The sequence below is a fragment of the Furipterus horrens genome, unplaced genomic scaffold, assembly GCF_987537825.1.
Source record: "Furipterus horrens unplaced genomic scaffold, mFurHor1.1.pri manual_scaffold_1, whole genome shotgun sequence".
In the NCBI taxonomy this organism is placed as follows: Eukaryota; Metazoa; Chordata; class Mammalia; order Chiroptera; family Furipteridae; genus Furipterus; species Furipterus horrens.
In genome coordinates this window covers 186,482,196-186,496,689 of record NW_028327171.1, presented here as the reverse complement: position 1 = coordinate 186,496,689, position 14,494 = coordinate 186,482,196, and the positions used below count along the sequence as shown (strand labels likewise).

Here is a 14,494-nt window from a genome sequence, read left to right as displayed (position 1 = left end):
AAAATACTGATAACACTGGTCACTTCGAGAATTTGGGATCTTACGAGTTTTGCACAAAATCTCAACCAACCAATAAAAGTGTTAATTTCTAGCATCTGTTTTCATACTTAGGTCAGACTGGAGCTTTGAGATAGCGGTCTCCAACTCCCCTTTCCTTCGCTGCTCCTCTGCCAGTAGCTCCTGAGTGTTCTGAATAGAGCCGTGTAGGGCAGTGCAGTTTTGCTGCAAAATTTGCACCTGAAATTGTATAAGAAAAGCTCCTTTTCTGTAAGGCAATGATTTCTAATGAACTGCCCTATAGCACATGTGTGAGGCAGTTTTTCCAATGTTTACCTTACTGGAGGAAGAAGGGAGTTTATCTACACGTCACAGTTGAAGATCTGAACAGAGGGCAGTGCCGTATAGCAGCGCCGTCCAACACAACTTTCTGTGCACTGACCAACGCGGCAGTCATTAGTCACAAGTGACTGCTGAGTCTTGAAATGTGGCTTGAGTGAGTGAGAAATTGAATTTTTAATTTTATTAAATGTTAACTAATTTAAATTTAAATAGCAATATGTGACTAGTGGCTACTACACTGGCAGTGCAATTATAAAGGATCACACATGGACAACGGAGGGGATTGGCTGAGAGAGGGGGTAGGATGGGTGGATGGGGGCAAAAGGGAAAAAACTAGGACACCTGTTATAGAATATACAATAGAAAAAGTAGAAAATAATAAAAAAAGGATCACACTTATAAATTCCTTAAGAATTCTTCTTATAATTCTATTGTGGACAACCATTAAAATAATTATTAAGATAATGGGTTAAATAATAATTAAGTTAAAATAAAATTAGGTTAAACTAAAGATTATGTAATCCAATTATAGGTACTAGGATTTGTAATTTCTAAATTGCCTTCGGTACGTAGAATGGAAAGTATTCTAAATTACAGTAGGTACTACAAATAACTGTGATAAAAAAAAATATTATACTTAAATAAAAAATGAGAGTTGAAAACAGCCATGTTACACATGCCTGATTGTTTTGCTTATTGGTATCTTTGCTTTAAGTATTAGCTCAGTTTAATCTTTATTTTCTATACACATTACATACATGTAACATGAGACCAAGGTAACGCCTTCTAAGACCAATCCCTGTGATAGAGACCAACCGCATGGTGTAGGGGAGGGACACTGTCCCAGGAGCTAAGCATTCACCTCTCCAAAGCCTGAGGCATGTTCACCTCTCTGGTCCTTGCTCTCTCATTCAGAAGTTAAGTGTCAGACTAAATGACATCATATTCTTTCTTATTTTGCACTAAAATATTTAAAATTGTAATAAGAATGTTAACAGAAGATTACTGGAATAAAAGTAAATAATTTAATAAATCTAGAGGAAGTTATTAAAACTCTATAAAGGCTTAGAGATAAAATTATCGGCTTTTCTGTTTTGGTTTCACTTCCCTAACATAAATAAGGGGAGAAAACCATCTCTACCTGTTTTCGTTCTTCCTCCACTGTTGACCCCATTTCTTGTATTCTGAGTAGCATAGCTGATCCAGATTTTTCAAGAGAATCCCTCAGGTACTTTTCCTGAGACAGCTGTCTTCTCAGCTACAGAGCAACATTGTAGTTAGGCAAGACCAAGGGAACATCATAGCAGTTTAAGAAAAATCCAACTCACTGTGGAAAATTTACCAGACATACCATCTTACCCCCTAAGATTCTTCATTAATTTACGACTTCTCAGAAACATGCTTTTGTTTTTCCCTTATGGATAAACTTCTATGAAATACAATCAAATTTGTTGCCCTTGTCCTATAGTATAAACCTGTGGTTTCCTCAAATTGCAAGTCAAGACTCATTAGCAAGTTGCAAGCAGCACTTGAGAAAGGAAAAACAAAGAATAACAAGCAAATACCGGCGCACAGAGCAAGTAACAAGAAAAGGTAAGTTATTGCTTCATTACATCTGACTATATGTACATGTATACAGTGTTGTAGTGTGAAATATGTCTTATAATGAATTGTCAAAAAGAAGTTTGAAAAACACTAATACTACACCTTAGTATATGTATTTTCTGTATTTCTTCCTGGTTTTATTTTTAAATTTTTATTTTCCTATATTTTAATTTCCTCATCTATGTATTTTTATCCCATAATATTATAAGCATACCTCTAAAAGCTGTTTCAATTCTGTTTTGAAATTTAAAGGTCTAAACAAATACTGAAGTAACTTAAATAGCAGACAAAACTTAAACTCAAGAACTGGGGTACACTACCTTATTTCTCTCAATAAAGGACAATAAAATGAATTAGAGATAAAGGAGGTTTTTTTTATCATGAGGTAAGGAAATTCTTTCTATTCCAGTTTAAAATGAGAATTACAGAATCCTATGCCTTTTATGAAGTTATGTTCAATTCAAAGAAATTCTATTTTTAAGGCCCAAAGAAGATAGATGACACAGAGAATTTTATAATTTTATATGTGTTTTCTCTGTGATATATTCTATAATGTTTTTAAAGTTTTAAAAAAGTTGAAAGACATGAAAAGTGTGTTGGCACGGAAGTGTTATAAGATAGCTCTTTTTGGAAATAGTCTATATTCTTAATCATACGCCTAATAACGAACAATTACATTTTCCCTGTTTTTAATTATTCTAAATACTCTTCTGCAGAACATGCTTCTGAATATTTCATTGCAGTTAGGATTATTTCCTTGATAAATTCCTGCATGAAAAATCACTAGGTTAAAAGTATAAACAATTTTTAAACTTTTGATATATTGTAATTTTGCTTCCAACGTTAGCCTATTAGTATTTCAATAAAACCCATCAGCACTATGTATTATAATTTTTCTCAAGTCTTTGATAGTATAATACATTAAAAAATAATGTTTCAACACTTTTTAATTTCTTTGGTTTCTGGTGAGATTAAGATTTTCTAACATGGTTATTAGCTCTTTACGTATTTTCTGAAATATTAGGTCTCATTGTTTGCACACTGTTTTTTTGGTTTTGGGTTTTTTTTTAAGTCAATTTAAAGTTCCTTAGAATGGAAGGCATCTCACTCTTTGTCTAGTTTATTAGTTTTGGCTTTATACCCTTCCTTACATGTAGAAATTTTTAATTCTTTTATGGACACATCTACTGAGGTTGTTATAATTCTATTCCTTCAAGTTTAGAAATTCCACCCTTACTGAATGATCACTTAAATATTACAATCTTAGTTAAGAATTAGGCATAGTTTTAGTTTGGGGCTCTATTTTATAATAATCTGATACTAAAACTATCATGTTATAATTACTTTATAATATAGAATGGTTTATTACACTTTTCTAAATTCTGCATCAAATTGTACAGTATAATTTGCTAAAGATATAAGTGCTTTATAAAGAAAATCTGTACTTGAGGATTATCCTACTGAGGTATCCATTTCTAAATCATTATTAAAGGCAATCAGTCAAACTGCTTTAGTTTCATCAGAACCAGATTTTATCTGTCTTTGTGTAACCCTCTATTGCTTGCTAAACCCCAAATTAGTATTTTGAAGCCCTAACCCCCAGTATTCCAAAATGTGACTGTAAGACAGGGCCTTTTAAGAGGTGATTAAGTTATGATGACGCTGGGCCCTAATCCTATCTGACTGGTATCCTTCTAAGAGGAAAGTGGGGCACACAAAGAGACACCAGGGATGTGCATGCACAAAGGAAAGACCATATGAAGACACAGGGAGAAGGCAGCCATCTGCAAGCCAAGTAAAGAGGCCCTAGGGGAAAACAAATCTATTGACACCTTGATCTTCGACTTCAAACCTCCAGAAATATGAGAAATAAGTTTGTTTAAGCCATCCAGTCTGTGGTACTTAGTTATGGCAGCCCTAGCAAATACATCCTTCCTGCTCCAATACACTCAAAGTGGTTTTTGACTAGGACAGTCTTGCAGGTCCTTGATAGAATTCAATGAAAATTCAAGATTTTATCACAGCACTCAGAATTAAGACTTTCCCAATTAAAAAATAAAAATGGCAATCAACAAGTCTTTTACTAAAAAAATTTTTTTCTTTTATTGTTTCTAGAAAGAGGGGAGGGGAGGGAGAAAATGAGGGAGAGAAACATTTATGTAAGAAACATTGATTGGTTGCCTCCTATGTGGTGAACCTGCAACCCAAGTGTGTGTCCTGATTGAGAATCCAACCCATGACCTTTTGGTTTGTGGGATGATGCCCAATTGCGCCACACTACACCGGTCAGGGCATCATCAGTCTTTTAAACAAATGGTGTTGGAACAAACACAAAGACTCCAGATATAGACCTCATATCTTTCACAAAAATTAATTCAAAATGTATTATAGACCTAAATGTAAAATGCAAAGCTGTAAGACATATAAAAGATAAAACAGGAGAAAAATTTTGGTGATCTTGGGTTTAGTGCTATTGGGATGGCCAAAAAGTTCATTTGTTTTTTTTCTGTAAGATGGCTCTCGTAGCACTTAGTTGTCTTTAACTTTATTTGAAACAATTTTGTTAGATTGTACTGGGATAGCTGTCACATGAACATGCATTAAAAAAAAAAAATCACTTCTGCTCAAGATGGAGGCGTAGGTAGACATACTGCATCTCTCTCACAACTAAGAAGGAATTTACAACTTCTTCAAGACAAAACAAAAAAACATAAGTTCCAGAAAATTGAACTACATAGAAGTTCAACAAAGAAGTAAAGAAATACTCGGCGAGACAAGTAGGACAGGCAGAGATGGGGCAGAGGACACTGTGCGGCAGTGGCGACTATGACACAGGGGGTGTAGCCATAGCAAAAAGCACTGTCATACATTTTAAAAGTAGGGAGGGAAACCTGGGAAGCGATCCCAGCCCTAGACCAGACTGTGCAGCTCATAGTGCCAGCACTGGGGAAAATAGCTACATTGCTTCTGACTGTGAAAACCAGTGGGAGTTGGGGCGGAGGAAGAAACTGCCGGTCTCTCAGCAGAGTCTACTTGTTTAGTATGGGAAGTAAGAGAGGTGCCTGGAAAAGAGGCGAAAGTGGGGCAAGCGGCATTGTTCCCTCTCAGACCCCTCCCACACATACAGCGTCACAATGTGGTGAAACAGGTAGCCTTGCATTGATGAATACCTAAGGCTCTGCTCATTACAATGTAACAGGTGCGACAGCTCTACCTAAGACAGAGGCAAACACAGAAAGCTGTCAAGTTAAGGAGACAGAGAAGTACAGCTCAAAAGGGGGGACAGATCAAGGTTCCAGTGGGAGAACTAAGTGACAAGGAGATAGCCAACCTAACATGCACAGTTCAAAACACTGGTGATAATGATGCTCACAGACTTGACAGACAAGATTAAGCACGACAAACGCATGAGGGAAGAAGTGAAGGCTATGCTAAGTGAAACTAAGGGAAATCCACACAAAACCCATGGCGAAAGTAAGGAAACTGGGTTCAAATCAACGAACTGGAACATAAGGAAGAAATAAACAGTCAACCAGTACAGAAGGGGGAAACAAGAACTGAAAAAAATGAGGAGAGGCTTAGGAACCTCTCGGACAACTTTAAATGTGGCAACATCTGAATCATAGGAGTGCCTGAAGGAGAAGAGGAAGAACAAGAAATTGAAAACGTATACAAAAAAAATTCCCTAATTTGGTGAAGGAAACAGACATACAAGTCTAGGAAGCACAGAGAGTCCCAAACAAGCTAGACCCAAAGAGGACCACATCAAGACACATCATAATTAAAATGCTAAAGGTTAAAGATAGAGTCTTAAAAGCAAAAAGAGAAAAGAAGAAAGTTCCTACAAAGGGGTACCTATAAGACTATCAGCCTGATTTCTCAAAAGAAACTTTGCAGGCTAGAAGGGACTGGCAAGAAATAATTCACTCAAAGGGATGAAAAGCAAGGACCCACACCAAGACTTCTCTATCCAGCAAAGCTATCATTTAGAATGGAAGGGGAGATAAAGTGCTTCCCAGACAAGGGAAAGCTAAAGGAGTTCATCATCACCAAGCCATTATTATATAAAATGTTAAAGGGACTTATTTAAAAAAAAGTTCAAAACTATGAACATTAAAATGACAACAAAATCACAATATCAACAACAGAATCTAAAAAATAAAAACAAAAACAAATTAAGCAGACAACCAGAGAGGAAACAGAATCATAGATATGGGGAGCACGTGGAGCAGTGTCAGCTAGGAGGTGGAAGGGGAGTAGGGGACAAATGGTGCAGGGATTAAGAAGCATAGTAGGTGGGTGCAGACTAGACAGGGGGGTGTTTAGAATATACAGGGAAGGGTAAACCCAAAGAACTTACGTGCACGATCCATTGACATGAACTAAGGAAAGTGGGATTGCTGGAGGAAAGGGGGTGCTGGGAGGTGGGGAGCCAAGGGAAAAGTTGGGACAACTGTAACAGCATAATCAATAAAATATACTTTAAAAAAGGTACTAAAATTGGTGAATTTCTGGGTAGCCACTTTAATATTGAAGATGGAAGAAAATACAAAACATTTTCAGTATATTATGTTTTATTATTTCAAGAAAGGTAAAAACGCAACTGAAACACAAAAAAGATTGTGCAGTGTATGGAGAAGGTGCTGTGACTGATTGAATGTGTCAAAAGTGGTTTGCAAAGTTTCACACTGGAGATTTTGCACTGGATGATGCTTCATGGCCGGTTAGACCAGCTGAAGTTGACAGTGATCAAATCGAGACATTAACTGAGAACAATCAATGTTATACCACATGGGAGATAGCCAACATACTCAGAATATCCAAATCAATAAAGTTGTTGGTGGAAATGAAAAATGTGTCTTTTTATTTTACAGAAAACACTAAACAGACTTTTTGGCCAACCCAATACAACACCAAAAGTACAATCCTTGAACGAAAGCATAGTTAAGCTGGACTTCATTAAAATTAAAAGCTTCTGCTCTGCAAAAGACATTTTTAAAAGAATGCAAAGGTAAGCTAAAGACTGGTAAAAAAAATATCTGCAAAACACATATTTGATAAAGAACAGTTATCCAAAATATACAAAGAACTCTTAAAACTCAACATAAGAAAACAATAGTTACAAAGTGAGCAAAAGACCTAACAGACACCTCACCAAATAAGATACAGAAATGACAAAATAAAAAGATGTTCAATATCATATGTCATTAGGGAATTAAAAGTGAAAATAAGATATCACTACAAACCTATTAGAATGGCAACAATTCAAAACACTAACCACACCAAAATGATGGTGAGGATATGGAGCAACAGGAACTCATTTATTGCTGGTGTGAATGCAAAATACAGCCATTTTGTAAGACAGGTTGGCAGCTTCTTACAAAGCTAAACATAAGTCTACCATATGATCCAGCAACTGTGCTCCGAGGTGTTTATCCAAATGAGTTGAAAACATGTCCACAGAAAACAACAACCCCTACATATGACTGATTATTCATAATTGCCAAAACTCAGAAGCAACCAAGATGTTCCTCAATAGGTGAAGATAAACAAACTATGGTATATCCACACAAGGGAATATTGTTCAGCAATAAAATGAGTTCTTAAACCATGAAAAGCCATGGAGCAACTTTAAACGCATATGCTAAGTGAAAGAAGCCAGTCCTAGAAGGTTACACACTGTATTCCAACTATAACAAACCTGCAGACAGTAAAAACATTAGTGGTTGCCAGGGCCTCAGGAGGATATGGGAAGAGGAGTGAATATATGGAGCATTTTTAGGGCAGTGGAACTAGTCTGTTTGATATGCAGTGAACAAAGAGTGAATCTTAATATAAACTACAGACTTTAGTTACCGTAATTATGATGTATCAATACTGGTTCATCAGAGGTAACAAATGTGCCACATGATGCAATATGTTAATATAGGGAAGGGGAGAAAGGATTTATGGGGACTATTTTCTGTGCAATTTTCCTATAAATTTAAACCATCTCTAAAAAAAGTATTAAAATATCTTTAAAATTTTAAATGTGCTAAGCTTAATACATTTCAGCTATGTACAAGCATGCTTTTATCAGTAATTACAGGCAGAGTACATAAGAAAATTTTCCAGATAGTCACACTTAGCATCTTAAACACTAAAATTAATAATATGAAAAATAATTTGGCATGAGAATTTTCCTAAAGTATGTGTACTTCTCTGTGTTGTATAATAGAATATTTTAAATATAATTTGATCCCGTTGATTTGGACTAACATCAGTTATTATTCTGTCAGGGAATATTGAGGTTTTTAGGCCACTGTGAGTGTACTGAGTTATTCATTCTTCTGACTCTGACTATTTTCAGCTGCAAACTTTTAGTCTAACAACTTTTAGCAGCCACCTACTTCACAATTCCCACTCTGTTATTTACCAAAACTTTGGCTGAAATGCAGGTTTCACAGTAAAGTCAGATGAGCAGGCTTACTAAAAGCTTTTTATTTTAAACACAACTTTAGTTTAAAAGATCTTTGTATAAAGGTGCTCACTTAACTCTAGTTTATGGACAATAGCAAGAATTTTGTGCTACTTTTCTCCTGGCTCAGACAGCATTTTTTTTTTTTTTTTTTTAATTTCTGGTTTTAGGGCCATTTTGAAGCAAAAGGAAGTCTTATGCCAATAGGGCAGGTATTTTCACTTAAATTCCACGTGGCATATTTTAAAAATCTTCCTACTACACAGTCATGTATTTTCTTCTTCAAAGGTTTCTGTTCATTCTATCTACTCTCTTGACTTCCCCTCTGCAATTTCAATGCCCACTTCACCCTCTAGCATCTTTTTATCTTACCTCCTGAATTTTAAGATTCATTTTACGTTTTGTGGTCTTCAGTTCCTCTTCAATAAGGGCTGCATTCTTCTAAAAGCAGGAGAAAAAGTTCTAAATAATCTGAAATGATAGGGAGCAACTATCTGTCTAGACTTTTTTCCTGGCAGCCTATAAATGCTATTCTGAATATGGTTGTAAATACTGTGAACTGAAGCCATTATGTATTATGATGAGATTTATTTACTTATTTATTTAGTAACCCTCACTTGAGGATATATTTACTCCCCAACCAGGGATCAAACCTGCAACCTTTTGATGTATGGGACGACGCTCCCACCAACTGAGCCACCTGGCCAGGCTATAATTAGATACTTTAGAAGAAGATATTTTATTACTTTGATTCATGACTTCTAACACTTTTCCTTCTAGACAATATAAGGGATTAGTCACATTCACTTCCTATGTAAAATTCAATAATCAGAGAACCTAGTAATTGACAGAAATTTTTCTTACAGGGTATATTCCTACTTTTGTAAGTACTGTATTTCTTCTAGGCTCTAAGATGACTCTTGCTTAGGAGTTAAGGATGAAAAACACAGCTTTCACTGTTTATTCTCTTTTGTATTATTGGCACCACATATGTAAAACCTCAGAAGTTGCATTTGTCTGCTTTCCTCCCTTCAGCCTCAATCTAGTACCATATTATAACATATGTCTTCACAGAACATCCCTCTTTCTTTTTAAAATGCCACAACCCTAAATCAGACCTAATAAGGTTCAAGCCTCAAATTACACAATGGATTCCTAATTCTTTTCCCTGCCTCCAATTTCTTCACCTATTGATTTCCCCTATACACTTCTGCTACATTAGTTTTCCTGTTTTCATCATGCCACTGACTTTTTATCAAAAACCTTCATCACCTCCCACAGAATCAAGCCCAACTACTCATTCTTGATTTTGAGATCCTCTGTAATGTGATCCTCAGCTAATTTCCAACTTATTTCCCACAAACACATTTCTCCCTAACTACAGCCAGTGGAAAGATCCAGGTTCAAACCTGAGTTATGGGAAGAAGACAGGGAAGCGTGTCCTTGGAGAAGTGACTTCTCTCTGAGCCTCAGGACTCTTATTAAAATGGGGACAGTAATATTCGACATAGAGAGGTTTTGCGAAAATTAAACAAAATAACATGTTGAATCTCTATTATACTGCCTGGCCCATGGTGGGAAAACAAAATTGTTAGTTTAGTTTCCTAGTCTCTATTCTGTGTTGCCTGTGTGTGTGCGCAATTTGAAATGTCCTCGCCTTGCCTCTGTCTTTGAAGGTTCAGCTCCTTAAAGCCTACTCTAATCCGTTGCAGATCGAGTATATACACCTTCTCAGACCCACCCAGACACAAAACACTTTTTACTATTCACTTACTGTCCTGTACTTGTCCGTTAACATTTTCTATGCCTTTATCTTTTCTCTATTTTGTTTTTCATGCTATGCCTTGTTCTCCCAGGTGACATGTAAGCTCTTAAAGAGCAGAGACTACCTCATATCTCTGGACCCTCAGCACCCTGTACAGGGTAAGGACTCTATAAATACTCAATTACTGATTGCACACATTGTTTAAGTGATCAATGCAGATAAATTTCCAATGTTAAGAATGCTCACATCAACATCACCTATTTTCAGAAGTCAGTTATGGGTGTATTGCCTCCTCCAGCTAACACAGAACAGTGAGTTTGTATTTCAGAACTCTGGACTCAAACCTTTGTCTCTGAGGCGATCTCCAGAGTGGCAGTCGACCTTTGCACTTTATCTTGTGCCTTGTCTTCTTCCTCTCTTACGTCTCTTAGTTGCTGGTGCAAATTCATCACTTCACGATGCAACAGCTTCAGGGCCTTGCCATGTTCGTCCTGTATTATATTCAGTTGATCCTTCAGAAAAGCTACCAGACAGCACAGGGGATCAGAGAGCAATTGAAAGGTCAGGAAAGAAAAGAATCATAAACTTATCAAGCACATATAAGACCAAATTTCTGATGCTTCTCTTCTCTCTCTACCTGTTTTCTGTGGATTTAAATCCTTTTCAGTTTGCAGACTCAAGATGTTCAACTTCAAGGACTGGATGAGGTTTTCCAGATGGCACATTTGATTTACCAGAAACTCACAGTTCTTCCATAAAATATCTTTTTTTCCTGAACAAATTACTTCATTCTGGATAGGACTAATGATGTTCTGGTTCACAGGTTCTTGTAAACCTTTTGGAGTTTCTAAATGGTGTCTGGACAAAGATCCCAAATATAACAATATTATGCAATGCAATGGGTACCATGGTAATCTCAACCACTGAGTCAATGTAACATTTCTAACAGTAAAAATTACGCATCTTAGTTAACAAGCAACTGTTAGCTCCTCCAAATATAAATATAGGGAGCACTATTAGGTAAAAAGGATGAGACTACCGTGGGATGGGAAAAGATCACTGACTTTTTAATGGTTGTTTTATTTTAATCTAAAATTTTCATAAACGTTTTTGTATGTAAAAGCAAGTGATACATAAAACATGTAAAATTCTAATTATACAATGGTGAACTAATAATTAAAGTTAGCATGGAGGCAATATGTTCACATGATTTAAAAAAAATATTTAAACAAGGTCATAATCATTCCTATTTTGTTCCAATACAATCAACATTTGTACAAATTTAATCTTTAACTGCTGAAGAGTTCTTTATTCTGTGACGCTGTAATACCAACTAGACTTTAGGTCTTTGTGAGAGACACTCAGGAAATACAGAGATATACCTCAGATACATAGCAATTTCGGTTCCAGCTACATTAATAAAGTGAGTATTGCAATAAAACGAGCTGTGATCTTTTTGCTGGTGGAGGGTCTTGCCTTCAATTTGTAAAAAATGCAATATTTATGAAATGCAATGAAGTGCAATAAAATGAGGTATCATTTTACAGAAAATCACACCAGTAAATTGGATTATTGGCTGAATAATCAGATTTCTCAGGCCACTGATAATCCAATTTTTAAAGGTAATAATAGCAGCACAAGGGAAAAAAGCAATTCTTTGTTTGAGTACTTCATTCTAAATTATGAATTTTTTAAGACTTAAGACCTCTCCTTTGATTTACAATAAATCTGGGAAAAGAAAATGAAGGCCACATTAATGGTATGAATCAAGTTTAGATGTTCACCTTAACTCATAAGTCTATTTTTTATTTAAAATAGAAGAACCAAAATTTTTTCTAATTAGACAAAAAATTATGTTTGTTTTTAATCAAGCGTTAAGGTAAACAGGATAACAAGGGATGTGCACCTAATTAACAAACTTCAAATACCTGTTTAGGGGAACCGTGGTAGTAGCTCTGTCACAGGATGACTACTCTTTACCTTGCAAATATTTTCTAATTAATGTTCAGATAGAAACTGTTATTTCTCTATTCTTTTGTAAACACCTATTTCATCTGCCAAACCATCCACACTATGACTCATCAATAACCAGTGAAGCAAAGATCTTCAACCTACAGAGATCAATTTTAATTTTTCACCTGTTACCTTTTTTCATCAAAGTCCAACATTATTAGGTCATCCCTCAGAGAACTGGTCTGTTCCTCAACTATCCTCATCCTGTGCTTAAGTACTGTGAATGTTTCAGAAGCTGTAGCATTGACGTGGGTAGGAGAGAGGGCTGGTCTGGATGCTGCAGTTTCCAAATGCACCTGAGATTCAAGTCAGAGTATTAGTGTAGTAGATTCTGTTGTTTTTCAAAATAGCACCGCCCCTTCCTGTGGAAGCACTGTACATGCTGTCCTGTTGAGCTCAGCGGTGGTCATATGTCCTGCTTTTGCCTATTAAATGTGGGTAAGAGCTTGAAGAGCCAAGTTGTCATTCACCATCTCCTTTTCTCCCCTCTCCATGAGATGAGCAACATCCCTGACAGGGCCTGCTGCATTTGCCCAGATTCCAGAGTGAAGATGACATGAAGCAGAAACATGACCCATCCATAACATCTACTGTGAATGAGCATAAACTTACGTCGTTATAAGCCACTGAGATTATTCAGTAGTATGTTATTGCGTTATAATCTAGTCAATCCTATCTGCTACTTTTAGACCTGCATTAGGACTTAGGATTTGGCAGAGGGAGTTACCAGACATTTTCATTTCCAGACATTTTCATTTTAACATATTCCTAGTCCAGACTTTTTAGGGAAAAGTTACACACTTGGACCTCTGAGCAGTTGTCATAAAATACATTTATCAACTGCATTAAAGCAATGATTTTTAAACATATTGTGTAAACTTATCTTCCTAGCAAAGACTGCTACAGTTATTGACATCCAGTTTCCAGACTTCTCCCCCAAAACCATATGAAAGTAAGTGGGAGTAGTGAGACTACTCTTTCAGGTATTGGTGACAGAAACAGAAGTAGCTTATAAGCAGTACCACCATTTGAATGGATCCTGTACCCAAAGTTCAATGACAAGGCTGTTGGTGGAAACTTGAAGGATATTTCCCCGCAACTCCACCCTATACAGACATTTCTACACTAATCCGACTGTAAACCTAGCCATCCCCAGCGTTAGTGTCCCATGGGAATGTTCTCACCAAGGTCCCCTTTGGGATGTTAGCAGCACACCTTTCTTCCCTACTAGCTGTGCAACCATGTATCTCCCTTCCCCTTACTTCTCAGATGGTGGAAGTGGGGACTATCTCTGGCCCAAGTCATTGAAGGTGGTCCCCACGACCCTCAGCAGAAATCAAAGAAGTCTTAAAACTTATGGCAGGATTGAAGGAGACAAGAAGCATGAGGAGGAGCTGCACTGGTAAAAAGGCTGAGCTTTTTGCCAATAACACTGCAACGACCATTGAGGACACTTCTTTATTCTGACGTAGCCCTCCAAGCATCTTCTATCTCCCCCTGACAGGTCTTATTCCTTCTTATTTCTCTCTCTTTTACCTTTCTGAAACTTCACTGAGGAATAATGGACAATTATAATCATATATATTTAAAGTTTACAACATGATGATTTCGTATACGGACACTGTAGAATGGTTACCAAGATCAAAACAATCAACATATCCATCACCACACATAGTTAACTGCTTTTTCTGTGTGTGATAAGAATGCTTAATATCTACTCTCAGCAATGTTCAAGTATACGATACCATATTACTAACTATAGTCTTCATGATGTACCTTAGATCCTTAGAACTTATTTGAAAAGGCAACCCACAGAATGGGAGAAAATACTCGCAGACCATATATCTGATAAGGGGTTAACATCTAAAATATACAAAGAACTGGTGCAACCACTATGGAGAACAGTATGGAATTACCTCAAAAGATTAAAAATGGAACTGCCTTTTGAACCAGCGACTCCACTACTAGGATTATACCCGAAGAATCTTGAAACACCAATTCAAAAGAACTTATGCACCCCTATGTTCATAGCAGCACTGTTTACAATAGCTAAGTGCTGGAAACAACCTAAGTGCCCATCTGTAGATGAGTGGATCAAAAAACTGTGGTACATTTACACAATGGAATACTATGTAGCAGAAAGAAAGAAGGAACTCCTACCATTTGCAACAACATGGATGGAACTAGAGAGAATTATGCTTAGTGAAATAAGCCAGGCAAAGAAAGAAAAATACCATATGATATCACCTAATACAGGAAACTAAAGAACAACACAGACAAAGGAACTAAATAGAACAAAAAGCAGAGTAGCAGTC

At 36.5% G+C, this 14,494-nt stretch overlaps 1 protein-coding gene across 1 annotated transcript; it reads right to left on the bottom strand.

The window, feature by feature from the left end:
* Positions 1-359: 359 nt before the first annotated feature.
* LOC150022432 (coiled-coil domain-containing protein 150-like) lies at positions 360-12,487 on the bottom strand (the record flags this gene model as incomplete). Its single annotated transcript, XM_090287916.1, has 6 exons — positions 360-488; positions 1,481-1,597; positions 8,774-8,842; positions 10,511-10,689; positions 10,804-11,024; positions 12,312-12,487. Coding segments are annotated over 6 exons (891 nt in total), but the record flags the coding sequence as incomplete, so codon positions are not given.
* Between the last annotated feature and the right edge of the window lie 2,007 nt (positions 12,488-14,494).